This window comes from Arvicanthis niloticus, chromosome 9 (assembly GCF_011762505.2).
Source record: "Arvicanthis niloticus isolate mArvNil1 chromosome 9, mArvNil1.pat.X, whole genome shotgun sequence".
NCBI lineage: Eukaryota > Metazoa > Chordata > Mammalia > Rodentia > Muridae > Arvicanthis > Arvicanthis niloticus.
The window spans coordinates 58,167,659-58,194,229 of record NC_047666.1 but is presented as its reverse complement, the minus strand read 5'-3'; the positions used below and the strand labels follow the sequence as shown (position 1 = coordinate 58,194,229).

The following is a 26,571-nucleotide window of genomic DNA, read 5'->3' as shown; positions in this document are numbered from 1 at the left end:
CCGTGTGAGGCGGTGTCTGCCTACCGCACTTCATTGTCACGGCGGGGAGTGTCCCAAAGACCCTTGTTTCGCATTACCCAGGCCCAGGATTTCTATCTTTAGGGAGATAGGGGTCTGAATAGGTCTGCCTCTCAAACTGTCCTCAACCTGGGTTGATAGGAAGAGAACAAAGACCTACAAACAAAGCTGAGTGGAGCCTGTGTGGGGTTTCCAACCCTCTCCCACGGAGGGATCCAGATCAGACAAGTGGGAGCTCTGCCACGGGCAGCCTCAGCCGTCTTCCTTCTTTTCTTTCATTTGCATAGATTTGAACCAGTTAAGCCTGAGCCCATGCTCTTCTTGGAAACCAGACTGTAGCCCGGCTGTCTCTATTTTTAACCTCTAAAACGCTACAGGTTGCAGCAGAGTAATCCCAGCGATACAACCCTGAAAAATCCCGGGGTTCAGCTTTTAGAGATGGAACTGGTTTGAATAGACAGACGGGGGTGGGAGTTGGTGGGGAGGTGATTTATTATTGTAAAGTAAACTACATGAAGTTTCATTTGTATGTGTTTAGTGTTGGATCGCAGACTGTGTTGGGGTACACTGCTGTAATCCCAACATGGGGAGGGCTGAGGCAGGAAGAGTGTGGGGTGGACTTGAGGCCAGCTTGGGCTATGGAAAACCAAACAACAACAAATTTTAAAATAGAGCACAGTATTTGCAGTGGTCCCTAAATGTCATCATTTTTTCCCCAGGTAAAACAAGGGCAGATTACAGGCTAGAAGATAACCAGGCCCCGAGCCTCCCATCCTGGCTAAGTGCTTTCTCGGTCTCAGCAATGATGGAACACAGCAGAAATTTCCAATCTTGATTCTCCTGTATTTTTCTTTTCATTATGTTTTTTTTTTTCTACTTAAAAACATCTTTTTTTATTTTGATGGGTGGTGGTGGTGGTGCACATCTTTAATCTCAGTACTTGGGAGGCAGAGGCAGGTTGATCTCTGAGTTTGAGGACAGAGTGAGTTCCAGGGTAGCCAGAACTAGATAGAGAAACTGTGTCTCAAAAAAACAAAATAACAACAAAAAAATTTTTTTGAGGCCAGGTATGATGGTACATTCTAGTAACCCTAAGTACTCAGTGGGTAGAGGCAGAAAGATTATAAATTCAAGGCCAACCTCAGCTATAGAGTGAAACTGTGTCTTTAAAAAAAAAAAAAAACAAAAAAACAAAAAACAGCAAACAACAACAACAACAAAACCCCCAAACTGGCCAACAAAATGGCTTAGCAGGACAATGCTTGTGTGTGAGTCTGGTGACCTGAGTTTGATCCCTAGGGTCCATGGTCAAGGGAAAGAGCTGACTTCCAAAAGTTGTTCTCTGACCAACACATGTGCACCATGACAGATGCATGCCTGTACTCACATATACATTCATGATGGTTATGAAAAAAACCAAAACCCAAACTGCCGGGCATGGAGGTATAGGTTTGTAACCTCAGCTACTCTAGGTTGAGGCAGGAGGATCACAAGTTCAACACCTGCCTGGGCAACTTAGAATTCATCCCACAATAAAGGACTGAAGAGGTCGCTTAGAGCTCTTACTAGGTCTGTATCTCCACTACCAAAGTATATTTTAAATATATTTTAAGCCAACCAAACAAAACATGTCTCATGTTTTGGCTCAGTGATTAAGAGCATTGGCTGCTCTTCTAGAGGTCCTGAGTTCAATTCCTAGCACATACTTGGTGGCTCACAACCATCTATAACTGTAGCCTCATGGGATCTGATGTCCTCTTCTGGTGTGTGTACATGTAGACGAAACACCTATGTACATATAATACATAAGGAAATAAATCTTTTTTAAAGTTTTTGGATATAGGCATGATAGTTCATATCTGTAGTACCAACTAAGCTAAGCTACTCAGTAGCATGAGGCAGGGGGATTATGAGTTTGAGTATAGGCCTGAAGTATGGAAAGATATTAACATGTAAGCTTAGCATGGTAGTGGCTCTGGGTTCCAACCAGGAACATTTGTATGAATACACGCATGCACGTACGCATGCACACATACACACACGCACAGTTTTTATTTAAAAGCATATAATGCAAGAGTAAAAACAAAAACAATTGTTTATCATGTCAGCACCAGGCAGATGAAGCAAAGGGATCTCAGATGAAGCAAGTTAGGTTACAGAGCAAGACCCACTCAAAACCAAACAAGCAAAAAACTCCAAACCATAGAATGAAAAACGGGCTTTTCGGAGGTTTCATATATTTTCTCCTAACTCTCCTTCCCTCCGTCTCTCCCTTCCTTTCTTTTTAAGGTTGGGTCTTTCCATGCCTCCCTGGTTGGCCTGCAACTCACTGTGTAAACCAGACTGGCCTTCAGCTTCTGGTGATCCTCCTGTTTCTGTTTCTCAGTGTTGAGATCACAAGTGTCTACCTTCAGTCCTGGCTTTTAAATTTTCTATGCTTACATAAAACTGAACTACACACATAGTTATATTTTGAAATTAATGTAATTTTAGCGTAATTTCATGTTTACAGGACATTACAGAGATTTTACACCTCCCCCCCCCCCCCGTTTTTATACCATTTCCCGTTAATAGAATGGTGTTTGTCACAATTGGTGGTCCAGTACCAGAGCATCAGTTGATATCACACTAGGGATGTAGCTCAGTTGCTAGAGTGCTTGCTTAGCGTGCACTGAGTTCCAGGGTGGATCCCTGGTGGTGCACTCCTGTCTTCTCAGCAATTCAGAGGTGGAGGCAGGAGGATCAGAAGTTCAAGGTCATCTTTACCTAAGTAAGGAGCTGAAGCTAGCTTGGGATATATGAGACCCTGTTTCAAAAAAAATAAAAAATGGAGTCCACATTTTTTTTGTTTGTTTTGTGTTGTTTTGGTGATGTTGGCGACTGAGCCCAGGTCCTCTTGCATGGAAAGCAAGGGCTCTACCACTCAGCTACACCCAGCCAGCTGTATGCCTGTTTTTATGTGGATAGGTGTTTTGTCTGCATTAATGTCTTATACCATATTGTCCCTGGAAGCTGAAAGAGGGTATTAGATTCCCTGGGACTGGAGATACAGACAGTTGTGAACTACCTGTGGGTGCTGGGAATTGAACCCAGTTCTTCCACTGGAAGAAGATCCAATGCGCTTAACCACTGAGCTATCTCTCCAGTCCTCCCCATATTTTATTTTGATTTCCTTTCCAATACCAGGGGATTGGATTGGGGGTCAATACCAGGATCAATACCAAGATCCTTATCCATTTAGCCATTAGGCTTCCTTGATGTTTCTTTTGGGTGTGACAGGTTTGTTTGTTTGTTTTTCAATATAGGCTTTCTCCGTGTGACCCTGGCTGTCCTGGAATTTACTCTGTAGATCAGACTGGCCTTGAACCCACAGAGATCCATCTGCCTATGTTTCCCAAGTGCTGGGATTAAAGGCATATGACATCACTGCCCTGCCAGATGTGACAGTTTTAATATTTGCTTAGTAATGAAAGATAGAAAAATCATAAGTTGATCCCCTGAACCCTACTCTTAAAAGCAAAGACATAAAAACCTGTAAGTCAAACACTGTGTTGCCTCAGTCCCAGGAAATTAGCTGACCATTTGAACAGATGGCCCTAACTAAACAAACCTTAAGATTCATGGTGTCAGGATGCTATGGGCCCGAGATTAGCCTGGCCGGGCTTTGAACTAACAGCCCTGAGACAGTTGGTGCCAGGATGCTAAAAGTTTGAGATAAGCCTGACCCCCTTGAACTGGAGCTCATGATATATAGTGTGAAACTAGTTCGTAATAGCCAATTATAAAGTGACACACCATCCATCTTAAGAATTTGAGATCAAATGTATCGATGACCTAGTGACCTATTCCCCCTCCTTCCCCCTTCCCTAACTCCACTCTCAGCCTTCCCCCTTCCCTAACTCCACCCCCACCTGGTTTGTAGATGCCCCCTTAAAAGCTGTAAACTTCTTTGGTTCTGGGCTGAATTCCACTGCCCCTGCGCGGGCTTGAAGGAAAGACAGCCTTGGCTAGCCAGTAAACCTCTTGCGATTTGCATCAAGTTGTGTTTCTCGTGAGTGATTTGGGGTGCGTCTGCAGTTCTCCACGGATCGGTGAGGTCCTTTTCATTTGGGTTTTACAGTAATGTCACTTTTGCTCTATGTGGCAATTTCCCCCATATAGTTATTTTGAACACCTTCTGGGTTGTGTTGTGTCTGTGTGGGCTTTGTGTATACTGGGAGTCGAGCCCAGCCTCATGTCTGCTAACGAGGCAAATGCTCTACCCTGAGCCATACACCAGCTCCTTACGCACTTGAAATCAACTGCTATATTGTACCGAGGGGCTCTATCTTATCATTCCAGTGCCCTGGCAATAATAACAGTAATGATCCTTACTTTAAAATAGATGATAACAACAACAACAATAATAATCTCCACTGTAAAGATAACACAGGGTTAAGTGTTGTCTAGAGAGTGAGCTGCTTCCTGCTGCCTTGGAGCTTCGACACTGTCCTAGGCAGGCATGGCTGAGGTAGATAGGGATAGCTGATGTAGGTGACCCCGCTGTAGCTCAGGGAGAGAACCAAGTGGCCTGAGGTACTGCAGTTGCTGCTCCTCGCCCCACAGAAGGACCTGTTTTTAAGACTGTGTGGTTGAAACACCCATGAAAACACTGGGCTTGTCCGAGGATGTTCTGAAAAAGAAAAGAACTTGGTCAACTATGTGTCCATTTAATAATGGGACAGAACTGTGGCATGCAGAACATTTCCTAGTGGTGGCAATCAGGATGCAGCTGAGGGTGTAGCTGAATTCAAACCCGAGTACTTTGTCCCCATAAAAGAAAACCTCTGGGGCCGGGTGTGGTAGTTATTACCTGAAGTTAATCCTAGCAGAACCAGGCAGATCTCTATTGAGTTCCAGAAAAGCCTGGTCCATATGTGAGTTTCAGACCAGCTGAGACCATGTCTCAAAACGAAGAGGAGGGGAGGGGGAAAGAATCTTCTGGTGGTCATTTGTAACTGAAGGGATCCAGAAAATGACTCGCCAGAGGTCCCATCCCAGGAAGCAGGTTGTTCTCTTCAGTTGCCTCTTCTGTCTATATCTCTATGGCAACATCCAATTCTTATTAGTTAAAGAAGATAAAACTTCTAGATCCTATACATCCTATGTGGCCACAGAAGGGTCATTACCTATTTTGAAACAAGTTTCTTTATAAATTTTATCTTTGGTTTGGGCATCCCTCTGCTCATCCTCCTAGGAATTAGTCAGTGCCTCTGACCTAAACCCTTGGATTAACACCTCCCCCCCACTCCCCCCCCCCCCCCCCAGTGTTCTCCTAGGCCCTAAGGCCCAGGCTCACCCTTTCAGTCTTTCAGTTCCTCCTCTGACCTTTGACTTACACAGGCCCAGAACTCCTGTCTCACCCCCCACCCCCACCCTGACGACAGACAATGGATTCCTTTTGGGATTGACCCTCCTATTGAGAGCTAGACAGCTCTGCCAGCAGAGGAAATCAAGTCTCAGAGAAGAGTCAGGAAGCCAAGGTCCTTCCCTTGAGCACAGTCGACAGGATTGTTAGTCAACAGGGCAGGAGAGGCTCAGGCCCCAAGAACTTGCTGGACAGTTGTTGTGCTAAGGGAAGGTAGACCCTGGGTCAGATAATCTCTCTTACTCAATGCGTTTTCTGTCCTGTCTTGCAGGTTTTCTCAGGAACACACCTGAGACACTGCTACCCCTCCGGTACTACAAAGATGATGGGAGGTTTGTCCTGAGGCCCCACTGACCGTTGCTGAGCCATTTAGAACACACACCCCATTTCCAAGGGGGTGGCTGAGTTCCTTGAACAAAAGGGCTGACAGCAGAGAAATACTTTGCAAGAGGCAAGCGCTTAATAAAAAATGAGCATCAGAGCCTCGCGCCACTGTGTTTTAGGAAACCCATCTGCTGGACTGGGACAGAGACTATTTTCAGGGCAGAAGAGACTTGAGGCAACACAGAATGGTGAATGGAGTGGCCTCCCAGAGGATTTAGATGGTACGGAAACCCAGATACAGAATTAGAGAAGAAACAACAGCTTTGCTCAGGGACTCCTCGCTCTCCCAAATGTTGATTTCATTGACCTAAATCAAGCCTCTGCTCCTATGTGCTGGGACCTATTTTAAGAGAGTCATAAATATACAAACTTGGAAGTGCCTGGTGTGTGGTGTGTGGTGGTGGTGGTGGTGGGGTAGCAAGAAGATGTGGGTGCACTCCAGGACAGCATCGGGAAATCACACTTCCGCCTCTGGATTCCAAGCGGGCAGGAGGGATGGCACTGAGGTGATGTTCAGGGAGGTGCCAGGAGCAGAGAGGGGAGTGTTCTGAACAAAACCTAGAGACATCACTTGCTAATGTGTGCCTCTGCTTCATGTCCTGCAAAGCAGGGTAAAGGCATGGGCTCTGGGTGGTGAGAACCGAAAGAAAGGGGCCTAAGACCCTCTTCATCACATGCCTTCTTGCCTTTGCCATAACGTACTGCACTGGAATTTCCTACTTGTCTGTAGACTGTTAGACCTGCCGCTGCTTCTGGGGATTGAGACCTGCTTGACACATCTGTATTCCCTACCCTGGCTTAGTGAGTCCAGTCCAAGGTTATTGAGTCAAAAATATACTAGCCTTCAGCTTAGAGAATTACTGTAACCCTGGCCCTTACTTTTCAGGAAAGGCAAGTGATGGGCCCCTGGTTGCCTAGGCTGGCCAGGGCATGCAGCATGCCATCTACAGGTCTTCTAACTCTCAAGCCAGGTTTCGTCAGGGGTGGAGTATCATGAGAAATAGCTTTGGGTGTTACTGGGTGGGGCTGAGATATGGCCAGGTTGGGTAGACCAGAAGGCTCTGGAGAGCTTTGCACACTCAGCTGGTCTTGATCCTAGCATGTGAGGCACCAGGTCCTTTGAAGCACCAGGAATTTGATAAGAGTTTGCTCAGATGCAAAAACCCTGGAAATAAGAAATCTTTTGTGGCAATTCTTTGAGGAGGTAGTGTGGTCTTTCTTGGGGGTGACACAGCTCAGGGATGGAGTGGCAACTTTCCCCCATCTCCATATTCCTCCAATTTCTTCCTATTGTGATCTGAGAAATACTTGGGGAGGGGGTGTCACCTGAGCTGAGAGGGACACAGGGCCCTTTCAAGAACCAGTCTCTAGTGAGATGTTTACACCAGCTCCTGCCTGAGGGTGCAGTGTGAGTCATTTAATCTAATTGGTTTAATAAGTAAACGACCTGTGCACAAAGAGGAGGGAGGAGGGGGTTGGGCGTAAGAGGGAGGGGCTCACTATCTACAAATCCTAAGGGGTCAACTTTGAAGAGAAACCTACTGCTGGCTTTCTAGGGATCTGTGACAATTCAGGGGGGATGGGGATGCTTTGGGAGGAAGAATAGAGACCCAGAAGTCCTGCAGGCAAAGAGAGGTAGTTCAGGTTCTCAGTGCCCATCCTAAAAAAGACGATAGGAATCATTCATTGAAAAAAAATATTATATATATATATATATTTCAGTAGGAGCTGGGGATGTGGCTCAGTGCTCAGGGGTAGAGCAGCCCCCAGCACCATGCCTCTGCCCCAAGAAAAGTACAATTCAGCGCAACCAGTATTTAATTTCAAAACTTTTTTTTTAAATATTATTTATTTATTTATTCTTGTTTATACAAATACACTGTAGCTGACTTCAGACACACCAGAAGAGGGCATCAGATCCCGTTTCAGATGGTTGTGAGCCACCATGTGGTTGCTGGGAGTTGAACTCAGGACCTCTGGCAGAGCATCAGTGCTCTTAACCACTGAGCCATCTCTCCAGCCCAACTTTTTTTTTTTTTTTTTTAATCTCTGCAAAAAGGAACCAAGCACACAGTAGTGATTGCTCTGTCTTCTCTCTGTTCCCCAGTATAGGCAACCTTTTTTTTTTTTTTTTTTTTTTTTAAATCTCCAAGAATTTGTCTGTTCTGAGCATTTCATATGAATGGCCCATGTAATAGGTGCCCCACTGTGTCTGGATTTCTCCTTTCACTTATTTTCAGGTTTATTAATGTAGCATGGGTCTGAGCAGTCATCCACAGGAGATGGTTCTAGGCCCTGCTGCAACCTGAGGATACCTAAATGCAGGGATGTTCAGCTCCTCACATGAAAGGATATACGAGCTAGCACATCTTCCTGTATACTAGAAGTCATTCTAGGTGGCTTGTGGTATTTGGTATAGCATAAATGTAATGTAGATAATTGCTATACTGTATTTTATAGATAATATTCCATGTATGCATACATGATGTTTTGTTTCCTTTTCTTATCTTCCTTTCTTTCTTTCCCTCCCCACCCTCTTCCTCTCCTTTTTGTGAGGTTCATTTACCTGAGGTTAGCTTCAAACTCACAATGTAGCCCAAGGATAGCCTTGAACTTTTGATTCTCCTGCCTCTACTTCTGAGTGCTGATATGGCAGGCTTTCCCAGCATGCCCTGTATATGGGTGCTGGGGATTGAACCCAGGACTAAGGACTTGCTAAGCAGACACTCTAACTGCTAATCTGCATCCCTAGCCCTTTTTTGGTTTTGTCTTTTGAAATATACATTTTTTTCCTTTTATTTTGAGATAGGGTCTTACAATGCTCTGTCTTCTCACTGCTGGCTGTCTTGGAACTCAAATGTGTGGGCCAGGCTGGCCTCAAACTCAGAGATCCACCTGCCTCTGTCTCCCAGTGCTAGAATTGAAAGTGTGTGCTATTACCCTGGTTCTGTTTTTGTTTTTTTTGAGACAAAGATTCCCTATACAGCTTCAGCTACCTTGGGACTCACTGTATAACCCAGGCTGACCCAGAACTCACCTTCTGATCTTTCTGTCTCATCTGTCTCCCAAGTGTCTTCATTAATTGCTGATGGGCATTTGGGTATTTACAATTTGGGGATATTGGGACTGGTACTTCTGCTGCTTCTGCTTCTGCTGCTTCTGCTGCTTCTGCTGCTGCTGCTGCTGCTGCTGCTGCTTCTTCTTCTTCTTCTTCTTCTTCTTCTTCTTCTTCTTCTTCTTCTTCTTCTTCTTCTTCTTCTTCTTCTTCTTCCTCTTCTCCACCTCCTTTCCCCCTCCTCTTCCCCTTCCTCCCCCTTCTCCTCTTCCTCCTTCTTTTTCTTCATTTTTGTTTTGTATTATATTGCTGGCCTAGAACTTGCTATGTAGACCAGGTTGACCTTGAACTCATGAACAGTCTTCCTACCTCTGCCTTTATAATTTTTGCTATTTTTCCTTTGTTTGAGAGTTCTAATTTCTTTATATCTTCATCAACTATATGCCATACACACACAAACACACATACACACATACACACATACGCATATACGCATATACGCATATACGCATATATATATATATATATATATATATATATATATATATATATATTAGAGGACATGATTAATTAATCATTCACAGGGGAGGGCCCAGCCTATTCTGAGTATGGACTTCCCTTGGACAAGTGGTCATGGGTTTCAAGGTTCTATAAGAAAACAGGTTGAGAAAGCCATAGGCAGCAACAGGAAGGAGCTCCCCTCCATGGCCACTGCATCAGTTCCTATCTCTAGGTTCTTTTCCTGTGTTTCTGCTAGACTTCCTCCCATGACGAACATGATGTAGAAGCATAAACCAAATATACCTTTTGTTCCCCAAGCTGCTTTTGGTCATGATGTTTCATCATAACAATAAAAGTTCTAACTATGACAAACACACACACACACACACACACACACACCTATCTGTGTTTTGAATATGTTTTAAATGTTTTTATTCTATTTATTCATTGTGTATGTGTATGTATGGGTGTGAGTCATGGCATATGGAGGTCAGAGGACAGCTTGTGGGAGTCAGTTCTCTTCTTCTACCATGAGGATTGAACTCAGGTTAACAGGCTTGGTGGTAAGTGCCTTGATCATCTGAGCCATCCTGTCTCCTAAAAACCAGTGTAGATGATGATGAATTGTTTCTGTGTTTTGGGAGGCTGACATGCTAATGTCTATGCTTCAGTTCCAACACATGGGACCCATCAATCTCATGTTGGATCTCAGTCTTGGAATCATAGCAGTTGCATATGTATAAAGCATTGATTGGAGACAGTTAAATGGCCATGGTTGAGAGGTAATTTGCTCCAATGTACCTTTAAATTTTGTTTTCCAGCATTGGGGATTGAACCCAGGACTTTGCATACACTCAGCAAGTATTTTTACCACCTAAGCTCAGTCACTGGCAACTAAGATTCTTCCAGAAAACTTGGCTACTTAAGGACTGAGAAACAATAGCCTCAACATTCTTTGGGAGCTTGCTAGATGCCAGTTCTTAGGTCTCTCAACAGATCATCAACTGCCCCTCACCCCCTCAGTGCTGGACATGGAACTCAAGACCTCATGCATGCTGAGCAAGCATCCTACCTCTGGGACATGTTCACAGCACCAAAGATGTTGAACTTGACCTGTTGCCTTTTGCTAAGATGCACATATTCAGGGGTACCTGGGTTTAGAAGCAAATATCAAGAGTTTGGTTTTTCTAAGTTTGAGCTGCCTCAAAGATGTTCATATAGGGACTGGGTAAATTTAAAAGTCCTTTAAGGAAAAGTCAGTGCAAACGTAAGGAAGTAGATGATGGCAAGTCATATCTACAGGACCAGTGAGTAAAGAAGGGAGTCCCCAGAAAGAAAAATCTTTGCACGGGGCCAGCCACAAAAGTTAAGTTAGTGGGATTTGAGGCAGAAAAAAAGGAGCTTTTAGGAAAAAGACAGAGGAAGAATGTGTGTGTGCAAAAGGAAAGACCATAAAGGATCCTGTGTTCTGCCTGGCAGATTAATGTGCTCTAGGATTCAGAGAAGGTAGTGTTTTCATGCTAATTTTATTTCAGAAAAAAAAATACCTTAGGGTTCTGGCCTGGGAGCTGTGTATAGTTAGGGGCAAGCCTCTGACACTCAGAAATGCACCTGCCTCAAAATACCTGTTTGGGTCATCTTCATAATGAAGTCTCCCCTGACTCCCCTTTATGTTTCATTGTGTACCCTGTTGTTATCTAACTACTCACCCTGGGTGCTGTGCAAAATACACAGCTGGGAGGCAGGGCTGGTTGTGGAAATGCCATGCGGGAACTTGAGCTGTGACTTCCTGCAGCCTGGTCACTGTTTCCGTAGCTCCGTCCTCCATAAATGAGGCACCATAAGACCAGCTTCTCTGGGTAGTGTTGAGGATTAACTGAACAGCCTATGGACTTTGAAACCACACAGTAGTTTGGATCTCAGTTCAGACATTTGCGAGATCTGGAACAAAGCCCGTAAATTGTTTAAACCTCAGTCTTATCAAGAAAGTAGTACCTTCCTGCTTCGTGCTGGGAATGAATGAATGAATGAATGAATGAATGAATGTGCAATGCCTGACAGAGCATGGGAAATCAGTAAGCCATAGTTTGAGTACCAAATGGAGCTGCCTAGCCTCATATACTTTGAGCACATATTGGCTGAATTTGTTCAAGCCCCAATTGATGCAGTTGGAAGAGGAAGTGATAACTGACTTGGCAAAAGGCACTTAGCTAAAAAGTAGTGGGCAGGGACTCAGGCCAGAACAATCTGACTCTTAGCTTGATTTGTTATACCATGCTTGACTGTAGGACAAAGCAGCTATGCCCCACATGGTGCTTGGTAGATCTAGCCTGCTGACTGAATGTACCTTTCTTTTAAGCTTCTTTTAAAAGCTTTATCTTCACTCTGAGCTATTCTCTGCCACCGCCAGAACTCTAATGTACTGATCCAAGAAGTCAACTCAAAATAGGTAACAGGCTGTAGTCTCTGTGTGAAAGCTGTATCTGTTTTTGTATGGTGGTGAACTCTGGGGAAACCTAGCTCAGTGCTCCAACCAGCCCAAGGGGATAAATTTGCATCTTACCCAACAAATTGCCTACAACAGACTCTTTGAAACATGGAAAAGATATCCCCCTAAGACCCGGGAAGGCTAAACAGTTAATCGCTTCCCAAGAGCTTTATGCATTACTAGGATACAGACAGCAGTCAGAGATCATTAAACATCAAAGTTTATGTTCAAGAAGGAAAAAACAAAAACAAAAATGAAAGGTCCAAACTCTCCACCTTAATTGTCTTTACAAGTACCTCAAGTAGGAGAAAGTTCCAGAGCCCATGTAAATATCAGGTAACATGAGAGTGGATGAGATCCAGCAGGCAATCGAGGGGAAGAGTGGTACCTGGCTCAGGAGGAAAAGTCTCCCTCTTGCCTTTCATCTTTCCCACAATGTTGTCAGTTCCTTCTCCTGAGCACATTTTACTTCTCCTCCCTTTTTGGGATAGGGAACTAGGGCAGTCTGACCCATTTCTGAGCAGTTTTTGTCAGCTCATCTACTTACTTAGGTGCCCTTGGTTTTCTCTTTGGTTCCACTAGACCTGGCACCAGAGGTTCGTTAAACCAGTCAGACGCTGCCTTCCAGATGAATGCCCGGGGTCACTTAGGGCCAGGCGGAACAGAACCGAACCTTGAACCTTTCCGGCAGCTTCCTGCAGTGCTTGGGATAGGCAACTCTGAGAGGTTCACTCTGAAAGTGCCTTCTGATGTACCTGGTCACTCACTTTCCTGCTCCTTGCTGGGAGTTCCATAACTCTTCCATCTGAGTGTTGTGCCTGGAGCCACCCCTGGCTCAGAGAAAGGAAATGGATGGAGAAATCAGTGAGTTGTGGGGCCTGGACATGGAGTAGAGTCTTTGAATGAATTATTTGTGCTTTTTCAGTCAACATCCTTATTGACAGAACTACAGATGGATCGGAGGTGTGTAGAAATCAGGGCCAACAGTCATCTGAGGGAATTTAGCAACAGCGTGAGGCTGGGGATGGCAGAGAGCTTTTGAAAGTGACGTTTGTTTGTTTGTTTGGTTGGTTGGTTTATTCATTTACCTATTTATCTGAGACAAGGCCAAACCTGCAGGAGTCTCCCTGATTTAATATCTCACATGTGTGTTGGTATTGCTGAAAGCAATAATTGACTATCAAACAATGTTGTGACTCTTTGGTCTGGGTTCCTAACATTGCATTGACGTAGTAAAAATACATATTTCATAATTATTATTTAGTTAGTGTACAAAATGGATATTACAGCCTTTTCAAGTATACTTTCTACTCTGTTTATATTTGTGCTCCACATGACCCTTTGTTTTCATCCCTGGTCATTAGACCCCTCACTCCCTCTTACACAGTCCCCTTCTACTGTCATGCCACATGGCAAGAACACACACACACACACACACATAGACATATACATTAAGCATATGAGAAAATATACAGTGTTTATCTAATTTACCTTGTTTAATGTGAGACCTTCAGGTCTATCCATTTTCCTGAAAATTACATAATAGTATTTTTTGTGGTTTAATGAAACTCAATTGTATGACCACATAATTGTCTGTCTGTCTGTTTATCTGTCTGCTCATCTGCTAATGGGTAACTAAGCTGATTACGTATCTTAACTATTATGACTAATTATACAATGAACATGGATGTACAGATACCTCTTTTGAGCTGACTTGGATTCCTTCTGGATTGATATTACCAAAGAGTAATATGGCTGGATCATATGGTATTATCTATTTATTTAGAAACAGGATCTCATTAAGTAGTCAAGGTTGGCTTCAAACTCACTGGCATCCTCCTGCTTTGGTCTCTGAAGTGCTCAGACACCTGTGTTGGCAGTTCTAGTGTTAATTTTGGGCATCTGTGTAAGTGGATTTTGTAGTGGCTGCTTTGGCTCATATCCCATCAGGGTTACCTATTCCAGGGTTACCCATTCCCTGAATCCTTGCCAGCATTTGTTTAGATCATATATCTTGATTAGGGTTCAGAAAATATGGTTTGTAGCATATCAAATGTTGTATATCATATCAAATTTTACACACACACACACAACCAGTTGACTTAGTGAAATTCTCACCGTTCTTTAAAGCCACAGGAGTGAGTTTTATGTCTGTATGTTTGATAATTATTAGTAGTAGTATCATTATCATCATTGTCATCATTATCTGCTTTTTGTTTTTGAGACAGGGTTTCTCTGTGTAGTCCTGGCTGTTCTGGAACTCACTCTGTAGACCAGGCTGGCCTGGAACTTACAGAAATTCACCTGCCTCTACTTTCTGAGTACTAGGATTAAAGGTGTGAGCCACTAAACCTGGCTAGAGCTGGTAATTTCTTGTCTGTAGAGAATATAAAACTCAGTAGTTTTATCAGCTATCAGAGTCAAGGTCTCATTGACTTTGTGGAAGTCAGAGCAGACCAGCAGAGGTAATTTTATAGAATTGTAATCAATGGCATCTGAACCAAAGTATTAAAAAAAAGCCAAAAAACTACAGCTCAAGGGACTGATTCTTCAAGTTTTCGAAAATTACATTTACTTGTTTATATTGTATATATTATTTATATTTATATTGTATATATTGTATATATTATGCTGAGTGTGTGTGTGTGTGTGTGTGTGTGTGTGTGTGGACAATTTGTGGGGGTCAGTTTTCTTCTTCTACTGTGAGGATCCAGCTCAAGTCATCCCCAGCCCCCAAAGGACAGATACTTACAGTGAAGGTAGAGAACACTGCTGAACTGTCTATTTTCCTTCTTAGCTCCTTCTGAGACTAAATCCCTTTCTCAAGGATACTTGCAGTTGTTTATCTTACTGATTTAAGAAGATTCTAGGGAGATTCATTGAGTAACTCAGTGGGTAACGGTGCTTGCTGCTAAGCCTAGTGACTTCAGTTTCATCCCCAGGACCTTTATGATGGAAAGAGAGAATTGACAGCAGAAAGCTGTGTCCACGCACAACACACAAAATAAAATAAGTATACATATAATAATAATAATTTTATATATACACATATATGTGTATACATACACACATATACACATATACATACACACACATACACACACACATATATGTGTGTATGTATATATATACACACACACACACTCTCTAAAGGACTGGCAGTATAGCTCAGTTGATAAAGTTTTTGCTTTGCATATATGAGGCCTTAAATTTCATTGGTAGCAGCATACATACACACAAAATAAATACTGCCTTTTTGTGATTCTAGGGATGGAATTTAGGGCTTTATGTATCCTAGGAAAGTGCTTTGTCATAGCTATATATCAACCTTTCTTCATTTATTTTAAAAATTATTTCTTAACCTAAAGAAAGGATCTTTTTTTTTTTCTTCTATGTGAAATGTTAGGAGATTAACATGTCAAAGAAGTACTTAGCGTGCGCTTCTGTGCACGTAAGTTATGGTTTTGGAAATCATGTAGGAGGATAATAAATGGTGTGCCAGTGAAGTCTAACGTCGTCTCTCAGGCTCTCGCCTTGCAGACTGCGGCCACAGGTCATGCCCAGCCCTGCTTCTACAGACCTCAGAGCAGTCTTCATGTGGTTAGCAGAGTCAGATCTAGGACTGATCGAGCCGGTCACTAGCAGATTCTCAGATTCTCAGGGAAATGCGTTCTCCAAGCTGCCTCTGTTGGCCGTGACCTTCTTTCCACAGGAAGGTGTGTGTTCTCAGACTCCAAGCTAGACAGACCCGCCAATACTGGGGACTGGCCACCAGATTCACAAACTAGATGGCCTCACTTGTCAGCATTTGAAGGATATGCTCTGTGCCAGGACAGAGACTTTGATCTTTGTCATGGGTCTTTCTCTGAACTTGTTTTGTGTCTCAGATAACAACACCTTAGGCTTCTAGCCTTTAGCTTTCTAGTGGAGATGGTATTGAGCTTGTAGCAATGGTCTCTCAGTTTCCCTAGACCACAACAAGCTGGATTTTTTGTTTGTTTATTTGGGACAAAGGCTCTGTATGTAGCCCTGGCTGTACTGGAATACGTAGACCAGACTGGCCTCACACTCACAGAGTTCTGCCTGCCTCTGTCTACTGAGTGCATGCCACATGCTTCAGACTGGGTTTGAATTTGAAGTTCTGTCTCACTCAGTCTCTTCTGTGTTGGGATTACAGGCAAGAGCCATGATGCCCATTGGTTAGAAAGTCTAACCAATGACTGTCTTTCCTTATCTTTTTAAGAAATACATTTAGAACACCGTCTCTTTGTATAATCCAGGGAAAGTAGTCTAAATAATCAACTCTACCATCTTCCAGATAGTCTATAAAGTAAATAGATATTGTAGTATTTGTGTCTTTGATACCTCAATATTGATACAATCAATATCTACATTTGTGTACTTTAGCCTTAAAAATAGAATGATTCTCAGAAAAAAAATCTCATTCTTTAAAGATCAAATCAATAAAGGCTTTTCACAGAGAAGACCTCCACCCTGACCCCTAATCCCTTCACACACACACTGATATTTGAATAGAGTTGCAAGGTTCCCACAGGTAGGACTAGGGATCTGAATCCTAAGCAGACATCAGGGTTGTTTGAGATATCAAAGATTTTAGTAACTGCCTGGTTTCTTGACCTTTCTGAGGCCTGGTGTGTGATTCCCTATTTTATTTATTTTATGGTCTTTCCCCAATTTATCTTAAAGAAAGAAAGAAAAGAAAGAAAGAAAAGAAAGAAAGAAAGAAAGAAAGAAAGAAAGAAGAAAAGAAAAGGAAACTAGAAACAACAACAAAACAAAGGCAGGGTCTGTAGTCCTGGCTGGCCAGAAATTTACTCTATAGACCAGGTGGCCTCAAACTATGATACCCCTTCTTCAACTCCTGAGTTCTCCATAACCATCTCCCAGAGTTACCTGTGGCTTAAGTTGAGGCAGACAGGCCTGTGGTTCTAGCAAGATCAAACCACATTGGAGGACTACTTTTCCAGTCTGTGTTTAGTTGCTGAGTTTTCACTGGCTGTACCACACACTACCAGTGTTCATCTGGCATGATATATGTCTTACTACAGGAGTACAAAGTATCCAGAACCAGGCACATGGCACATACCTGTATTCTTAGCACTCAGAAGTCTGAGACAAGAAGATTACAAGTTCTAGACCAGACTGACCCCATTATACACATACTTACACTCATACACATACACACTCACACATACTCATACCTTATACACACTCACACATATAAACATAGACTCACACAAATACACACACTCATACACATTCTCACACACTACCATACATACTATACATACCCACACACACATACATACTCTCACACATATACACATTCACAATATATATAACACACACATACACACTCACATACTCATACACACACTCACACATATATACACACATCTCACATACACATACACTCTCACATACATGCACACATTCATATCCTCATACACAGACACACACACAGCACACTCTGCATTCATACACACCTAGTGACATGTGTGCACACACGTGCGTGCACACACACATACACACTAATATGCTGGTCTACACCATGTTCATTGTGCCATTCCACTATCACTCCATGTAGCCACAATGTCAAATTGGACTAAAAATGTTCCAAATGGTTACTCTGAAATACCTGCTTTATAGAGGATAGACAACCAACAGTCCCTACACCTACCTGAGCTGCAAGGGGCCAGGTAAGGGGCCAGAGTTTTAAGCACTCTTGGAAGCCAAGATGTTTTGAAATTGCTGTTTAGTGTACTAGAACATCTGTATTCCTGGGAAACATCTCTCTTTAGGCCTCTCATGACTTGTGCTTTTTTTCTTGTTATGGACTGGGAGTGGTTTAATCTGATCATACCAATATACCACTCTTTTTCTAAGCCAGAACCCCCTAGACTTTCTGCATCCTCAGTGAAACTCTTCCATATCTCTCTTTCACTGATATAGCATCCTGGTCCCTTTGGTCTTCAGTACCTCCTAGATTTTTTTTTCCAGTTCAGTAGAGTACCTTTCTGGAAATTTTGAGAGCTGAGTCTCAAAGAGATACACATACCCCTATCAGCTTCTCCTCCTACCTCTCTGCTGCCCCAATATCATAGTGGTAGAAACAACCCAACTTTCCATGATGGATGAATAGATAAGAAAAGTGTGTGTGTGTGTGTGTGTATGTGTGTGTGTCCATATACAATAAAATATTGCTCAGCCTTAAAGGAAGGAAATTTTGACACATGGATGGTGCAATATAATTGAACTATGAAATAATGTTATAATTATGAAATTAACTAAATATATAAGAACAAATATTGTATGATTCCATGTATATGAGATATTGGGTAAATTTATAGATAGCAGAATTCACAGAGAAAGGAGCATAGTGGTTCCAGGGGGATGGGAACAAAAGAAATAGAAGTTGCTTTCATGTAGACAGTTTCAGTTTGGAACGATGAAAGCATTGTAGGGAGGATGTGTACAGCAGTGCACATGTGCTTACTGCCACTGAACTGTGCACTGAAAAACGGTTGAAGGGTCATAGCCAGGCCGTGGTGGTGCATGCCTTTGATCTCAGTACTCAAGAGGCAGAGGCAGGCAGATCTCTGTGAGTTCAAGGCCAGCCTGGTTTAGAGTGAGTTCCAGGACAGCCAGAGCTACTCGGAAAAAGACCTGGTTTTTTGTTTTGTTTTGTTTTGTTTTTAAAAAGGTTGGACTGTTTTGACAGTGTAGCTCATGGAAGAGCACTTGCAGACTTGTATTTTGGATTGTGAGCCTAGAATTTAATGGCTGAGCCATCTTTCCAGCCCCACTTGCAAATTAAAAAATGATAAATTTAGCCGGGTAGTAGTTAATGCTGCATGCCTTTATTCCCAGCACTCAGGAGGCAGAGGGAAGATTTCTGAGTTTAAAATCAGCCTGGTCTACAGACTGAGTTTCAGGGCAGACAGGGGTACACAGAGAAACCCTGTCTCAACCCCTGCACCCACCCACACCCCTAAAAAGGAGATACATTTTGTTACTTATTCTGTTGGACTTTGCTTTGCTCTATTAAACTGCCTGGCAGAAATAACTCAGTGGGGGTCTGTGTGTGTGTGTGTGCGAGCACGCGCTCGCGTGCTGTACTTCACTCATGGTTTCAGAGGGTTCCGTGTATCATGATGAGGAGTCATGTAGGGCTGCTCAGATCATGAAGAGAAATACAGAGAAGCGTAGAACATGCCCCCCCCACCCCCCAGCAAGACATTTCTGTTGGAAAGAGACTTGCTTACTGAGAACAACTTCTTTCATGCAGGCTCCACCTTCCACAGCTCTGCTACTTCCAAGAGTCTGTTCAGAATTTAACTCTGTCAGTTGATTGAAACAGTTAAGTCAGAGACTTCATGCCAGTCATCGCGGGAACACCTTAGAGACTCACCAGAGGTGCTCAGCCAAACTCCTAGGAGCCTCTCAGGCCTACCAAGTTGATAATCAAGACGAGTCTGTGTTATATGTATTTTCAACACATATACACATCCCAAAGTTACATTTAGAAAGGAGAAAGAAGGCTAGATTAGTGCCTTTGGAGGCAGAGGCAGGTGGATCTCTGTGAGCTGAGGCCAGCCTGGTCTACAGAGTGAGCTTCAGGCCCATTGGAGCTAGTCCGTGAGGTGATAGAGGTGATGAGTGGGGGTAAGAGAGAGGAAGGGAAAAAAGGAAATAGTGACCACTCAGGGACCCTCAGGTTGTGACTGTGACATCTCTGCCACAACAAGTGTCCACAGGGTGCTGTGTCAGCCTGCAGCTGGTTGTCAGTCTCAGAATGTCAGGGTCAGTGCCTGTCACCTCATCCAGGCCATAGCTCAGAACTGTGAGGAGACAACTGAGTAAGAAGTAACTCTTCCAGCTCTTCACACCTCCCACTCTTACCATTCACATGCTTCAACTGCTTGCGAGAGGCAGCCGGAATCTAATAATGAGAAAGAGAGCCGGTTTTGCTTGCACAGGGCTAATTTTCAAACCTCCCCTAATGGGCTCAGGTGCATCTAAGCATTGTGATGACATACTGTGCCTTGGGCCAAGAATCAAAGACTGACTTCAGACTGGTCCTTCACACCGGCTCCCCTTGCAGATTAGACATTCCGTGAACTTACTTTTAGGTCCCTGTGCCCCGTCAACAAATTGGAAAAGGTTCATGGCATTTGGATGAACATAAAACGAACCAAGAATATGTGGCAGTGACTCTGGGACGAGGACCTGACCCTGATGGTCTAGTCCTTTGTGCTCAGTGCATACAAACCCTTGAAGTTTCACATACATGACCTTTTGTAGGAAGGAAGAGGGACAAGTCTAACTTGATAATAACCTCCCTGTGGCCCTGGCTGGCTTGAACTTGGTGTAGATGAGGTAGCCTTTGTGCTGGGATGAAAGGGGTGTGCCACCACACCTGACCCCGGTAGTCCTGCTACTGTCTTGTATGCCCTCCTGTCCCATTCCTTCTCCTTCCCAGTAGCAGGTTACAGCAACCTCATCTGGTTTTGGCAAGTCACTTTCCTCAGAGCGTGCAGTTCTAGCAGCTGGCAGGCTCCCACATCTAATATTTTCCAGCCAGATGCAGAAAAGAGGCTCAGACTGCTTAGAAGAGTATGACGGCTCTTGGTACATCTATCAAGCACGGTGGCTCCATGGTACATCTATTGCTTTCCTGGCTTGCTCAGGCCCTAAGTTGGATTCCCAACACTGCAAACGTGTGTGTGTGTGTGTGTGTGTGTGTGTGTGTGTGTCCTGTAAAAGCAGACATCAAGTGTAATGGGCCTGTGGAACCCAAGAAAATGTCCTTGGCTTCGAGGATTCTTCTCTTTGTTTTCCTTGGATTCCATTGTCTTTCTGTGCCACAGACAGAGGGCCTGTGTAAGATACTTCTTAAGAGATCTTTTTGAAGAGCAAGCAGTTTCTCTGCCATTGCATTGAGGCCATTAGGACTTCAGTTAATGGGGAATTTTGTTAATGTCAAGTGATTGCTGTGGAGGTGACATGAGACAGTGTGTGTCAAAAGCCTGTAGCAGAGACAAGCCCGGGCAGATGTCCATTTGTAGCTATGATGGCTGTCTGTGTGTGAAGCACGTGCCAACCCATTAGTAGGTGGAGTGAGGTAATGCGTGGAAGAGTCGTTTCTGGCTAGACCCCTCCTAGGTCTGTGTTGGCATTTACTGTAACCATCCCCAAAGTCCAGGCTCTTGTCATTAACAGTTAATTGTTAAGAATTTCCTGCTTGTCCTCACTTGTCTTTTAAAAAGTTACTTAAGACGCAGTCTCCACCTCCTGTGTGTGGTTGTGATGCGGGGTGCCACTGTGCCCCGTTTCCCTCCTCTTTCTGTAGCGACTAGCTGACATTCTCACTTGCTTTTAACAGACACACTCCCCTCTGTTTCCCTCGTAATATCTTCCCCGACCTTCAGATGATGATGGTTAGGTTTTATTTGTTTTCATCCTGGCTCCCACTTTTTTTCTGTCAATGATGCTTCTGTCTCTGCAAGTTCTCCAACAATGGAAACCATTTTCTCTCTCTCCCTCAGTCAAGAGAAAGAACCTCTGTTTCTGCTTTTTACCTGGGAAGAGGCCAAAGGGAGAGTCTAGGGATTTAAGGTTGTATTTGTTTTTAGAAGAATTATTTTTATTTTATGTACACGAGTGTTTTGCCTGCATATGTGTCTGTGTACCATGTGTGTGTGCAGTGGCCACAAAGGCTAGAACAGGGCATTAGAACCCTTGGACCTGGAGTTGCATATGGTTGCAAGGTACCCTGCTGGGTACTGGGAGCTGAACCCAGGTCCGCTGAGGCAAGAGCATCTAGTGCTCTTAGCAACTGAGCCATCTCTCCAGTCCTATTTTTATTTTTTAAGTTCTGTGTATCCCTGAGTAGAGATGTGGAGGTGAATACAGGTGCTTCTGGAGGCTAGAGGTATCAGATCTCCTGAAGCTGAAGTTAAAGGTGTTTGTGAGACATCCAGTATGGGTGCTGAAAACCAAACTGGGTCCTCGGAAAGAGCAGGAAGTCCCCTTAACTGATGAGCCATCTCTCCAGCCCTCATCCCAGGCTTTTGAGTAACCACTAAGGTTCTGTCTTACACTCTCCAGTGCCTCTGTGGGCAACATTAAACCTTCAGCAGAGGTCTAGTGATATTCTTGCTGAAACTCCTCCATGACTGTTTTACATGACTGTTATACATAACCAGTGATCTCCTGTGTTGTTGCTTCTCCTAGACTCTTGGACCATAAAGACAAGTTCCTTTTTTTTTTTTTTTTTTTTTTTTTTCCGTGAGACAGGGTTTTGAGACTGTTCCAGGACATACCCTGGACTGTCCTGGAACTCACTCTGTAGACCAGGCTGGCCTCGAACTCAGAAATTCGCCTGCCTCTGCCTCCCAAGTGCTGGGATTAAAGGTGTGCACCACCACTGCCGGGCAAAGACAAGTTTCCTAATCACAGAGAACTTGCTAGCAGTCTTGCCTGATGTTTCTGAGTCTTTGAAAAATAGAAAATCCTTGAGCAACATTGTGTCAGCAGCAGCCAGTGAGCCCAGCTTGCTGTGTCTGCCTGTTTGCATCCAGCAGAACTGGCTTGCACTTGCCCTGCGTGTGAATGCAAGTGTGAGGACCAGGCCATCTCCAAGCTTCATTAACCATGAAACAGAAAGTGTCTGCGCTTTTCTCTCCACTCCAGCTGGTAGGAGGGTATGCACAGTGTACACCTGGTGCTCAATAATTGCCTGTGATCACGTGTCTGTTTGCTCATTTTTCTCAGTCTTCTGGTTGATTATTCTTAGCTATTTATTCTACATGTTAGACAAATGCCTTACTACTGCAGCTCTGAACTCCCTGTTTGAAAGACACCCCCCCCCCCAGGGAGGTAAAGGGTGGTCCCATGTTTTCCTTGAAGACTTTCTGTCCCATTTCACAGGAAAACAGACCTTCAGAAAAGCAAGCCCCACCAGATGGTCTAGAAAGAATGTAAGTGGCTCTTGCCTAGGTATCCTTGAGGATTAAAGTGCAGGCTATGGGCCAGTCTTCAAAGTCCTGGGCTCTGAACTCTAGTTTTCCTAGAAGGTCTTAAGTTCACATTCCCCTTGCATGGGACTGTAACTGTCATAGCAGTGACTTGTAAATGGACCCTGAAATGTTATGGTTGTTTAGGTTTTTGCAGTGATGACAATGATAGTGATGATATCCTTGAGGTGACTCCGTTGGGCCCTACCTTCTGGAGTCTATGCTGATCATCACCCGTGCTTAGGGAATGGAAACTTACTGAGCTCAGCTACATACAAGCAGAACCTGTATTCCCAGGACAGCAGCAGCAGCAGCAAAGAGAGAGGATGTTGAGCTTCTTTCTGTCTTCTCATCTGCTCCCTTGGCTTCATCTTCCTTCTGGATGTTTGTGTGAGCAGGAAGCCCTACAGCGGCTGGAGGGCAGGTGCATCCCTGGCACTGGCTCAGATGCCCTCTTTTGGGCCTTTTGGGTAGCACTACTCGTGAGGGCAGTAGGTGCAGTTCCCAAGTCGCAGGCTGCAAGCCTCAGCTTGCCTGCAGCCACGACCATCCCAGCGGCTCAGATGCTAGCCTGGCAGGAGACTGAGAGTACAGCTGACAGCACTTCAGGCCCCTGGGCCTGGCTGTGAGCAGGCTTGGAGGCCTATCAGGGAGGGGAGCTCCTGAGAGCCTTTCCTGTGTTTATCTGTTCATGAGCAGGAGCCAGGGAAACCTTAGGACCCCACCTTTCTACTCTCTGCAGACATTTCCTCCTCCCGAGAGGCTAGGCAGCCACAATGATCCCCAGGGCCAGTCACGAACACAAACACGGGATTATTTCTGTTGAGAAAGAGAAGGTGAATGCTCTTGTCTGCTTCTCTGGCTAGTTGAAGCAGTTGGGGTTGTATATTTAGGGCTCCACTCTCCTGTTTGCATTCTCTGGCTCTTACAGAGAGAAGGTAGTTAACTAGTGACTAAGTCAGAAAGAGAAAGGAAATGGTCTTGTGTAGTGTGTGTGTGTGTACATGTGTGGGGGGTATCTCTGTGCATGTGCGTATGCACATGGGTGGTATCAGTAGAAGGTAGTTGAGAGATGGTAGAAGAACAGGGATAATCTGGTTTGCATGTGGGGAGTGTGTATGTGTGTGTGTGTGTGGTGTGTATGTATGTGTGATATGTGTGTGGTGTGTATACATATGTATGGTGTATGCATGTGGTGTGTGCGCATATGGTATGTGTGCGTGGGGGGAGTGTGTGTGTGTATATGTGTGTGGTATGTGTGTATGTGGTGTGTGTGTATGTATGTGTGTGTGAGAGTGCATGTGCACATGGGTGGTATCAGTAGAAGGTAGTTTGGAGATAGAACAGGTATAGGCTGGTGTGCATATGTGGTATGTGTGGGGGGGAACATGTATGTGGTGTGTGTGTGCAAGAGTGTGTGTGCACATGGTATCAGTAGGAGGTAGTTTGGAGACAGTAGGAGAACAGGGATGGGCTGGTGAATGAATGCTACTAAGTGTTAATGATGGAGGTGAAACTCAGAACATTAAGTGGGGAGTAGTAAAGAACACAGCCTTTTGTCCCGGGTTCAAATCTCAGCTCAGTCACTTACTGTCTCTGTGGTTTTTGGGAAGATCAAACAAACAAAACCAACCAACAACAAACCCCGTAAGCCTTATTTTCCCACAGGAGTAAACTGGGCTGTGGGTATAGCTCAGTCAGTAGAAGGCTTGCCAAGCATGCATAAAGCCCTGGGTTCAGTTCTCAGTGCGACATAAGCTAGGTGTGGTGGTGTGTGATTGTAATAAGGGAAAAAAGGCCTAAACCAAAGAGATTGTTGAGAGACTGTAGCAGTATTTTGAAAGACATTTCTGAGTTTATAATCCGATTAAGCCTGGTTCTGTGAGGCCCATACCTTTCTCTAACCCAAGAGGGAGGTCTAAGCCAGTGGTAATTGTACTTAGCCCGTTCACGCTAAAACTCCAGTTCACTTGCTTCGTGCTCTATAGTGTCAGGTTGTTTTCTTTACATTGCATGTATGCATTTGTTTGTTTATTGAGATTTATTTGTCTTTATTATATGTGTGTGAGTATTTTGCCTGTGTATACGTCTGTGAACCATGTGTGTACTTGGTGCCCACAGAGGCTAGGAAAGGGCACATATATTCCCTGCCCTTCTCTCTCTCTCTCTCTCTCTCTCTCTCTCTCTCTCTCTCTCTCTCTCTCTCTCTCTCTCTGTGTGTGTGTGTGTGTGAACTTGTCAAAGAAATTCTAAAAAAAGGTATCAAACTCAGACCCCCTGGAATTACAGATGGTTGTGAGCCACTATGTATGTGGTGCTGGGAACTGAACCTGTGACCTCTAAAACAGCAGGCAGTGCTCTTAACCACTGAGCCATCCCTCTAGCCCCATCTCACAGATTATTAAGCACTACAAAAGAGGATTGCTTATATGGCTTATGTGTTTATTTATTAGAAATTACAACTAAGTTTCTTAAAAATAAAGAAAAACAGTAATCTGCATTTAAGTTAATATAAATATAGCAAACCTCTGTACAAATAGACACGTATATATGCGTGTGTGTATATATATATGTATGTGTTAACTCATACATGTTCATTGTTATGGTTATAGTAATAATAATTTTTCTTGCATCAAGTTCCCTGGGGCATCAGTAACTAGGAAAGATTCATCACGCTGTCTGCCATCAGAGCCTTAGGCATGCCCTGAAGAGCGTCCCCCAGGTGACAGGACCTCCACTTCATCTTTGCCTATCTGTGACATGCTGCTTCCATTTTCTGATCTAGGCCCTGCTGGCTTCAAGCCACAGTTGCTTTGTCCTGCCAAAGCCACCAGCTCCTCAGACTCTCTCCTCAAGTTCTTCCCAGAGACAGAACTTTTTATCCTGTGACTCAGGGCTGGTTTGTGGCTCTTGTAAATCCATGCCAAGTATTGTGGCCTCTTGTCATGGCCTCTTGTCTCCTTGTCAGTCTCTTGTCTTCTACTGGGACAAGGATTCTACCTCCTCGGCACCATCTTTTCTCTTTGCATTTTTAGGCTCTGGAGAGTGAATTTCTATACAAACTCCAGGGTTTCTCTTTGAAATCATCATTCATCCTGGACCTTAGGTCTGTGGTGTCTTGTGAAGGAGGTGGGTAAGCCCTCTAGGCTGCTCACGCCTTTTTCAGAGTTCTGGGAAGGTCACTCCCTTCCCTCTCAAAAGTTGCCTCTGTAGTTTAGAGAAGGTAAAATCCTTTCTTCTAGAGACCAGCCCCAAGGTGGGTAACTACTGTAAAGCTGTCTGTGACCACCATGGTACCCCTGTGCATCCATCTCCTTTGACACAGTTCCCCGACTCCACCTTTCCTGGTAGCAGTCTTGGGTTGCCTTCAGTTTCCCTGCTGATCCCTAGAGCTGGCAGGTTTGGAGTGGGGCAATGAGGGTGGGACGGGAGGTGGAGAGAAGAAGTAACCCTCATGTTCTACTGTTTAGCCTTTAACTGGGAATAAACTTGAATCATCCGCTGTGTTGGGTTGCCTACATCCAGTTCTTTCTATAGTCAGGTAAAAATCTGTTTCCACATGACCAAGAAAATAGAAAGTGGAGTGGAGAGATGACTCAGGACTGACACTCTCAGCGATCGCAGGACTAGAACAGGTTCTGTAGGTCTCCACTGGGCTCCCTTGTTGTTTGCCATGAAG

At 44.1% G+C, this 26,571-nt stretch overlaps 1 protein-coding gene across 6 annotated transcripts in view; it reads left to right on the top strand.

Annotated features, from left to right (window-relative positions):
- Nucleotides 1-26,571, top strand: part of B4galnt3 (beta-1,4-N-acetyl-galactosaminyltransferase 3) — a 102,189-nt gene that overhangs the window by 37,816 nt on the left and 37,802 nt on the right. The window contains exon 2 of one of the 6 annotated variants that reach the window (XM_076940458.1): nucleotides 5,697-6,030. The exons of 4 other annotated variants lie outside the window; for them this stretch is intronic. In XM_076940458.1, the coding sequence (XP_076796573.1) occupies nucleotides 5,895-6,030 (136 nt within the window). In that variant the 5' untranslated portion in view covers nucleotides 5,697-5,894. Of the gene's footprint in view, nucleotides 1-5,696; nucleotides 6,031-12,616; nucleotides 12,718-26,571 lie in introns of those variants that run through there. One more of the 6 variants, XM_076940460.1, reaches the window with a different exon arrangement.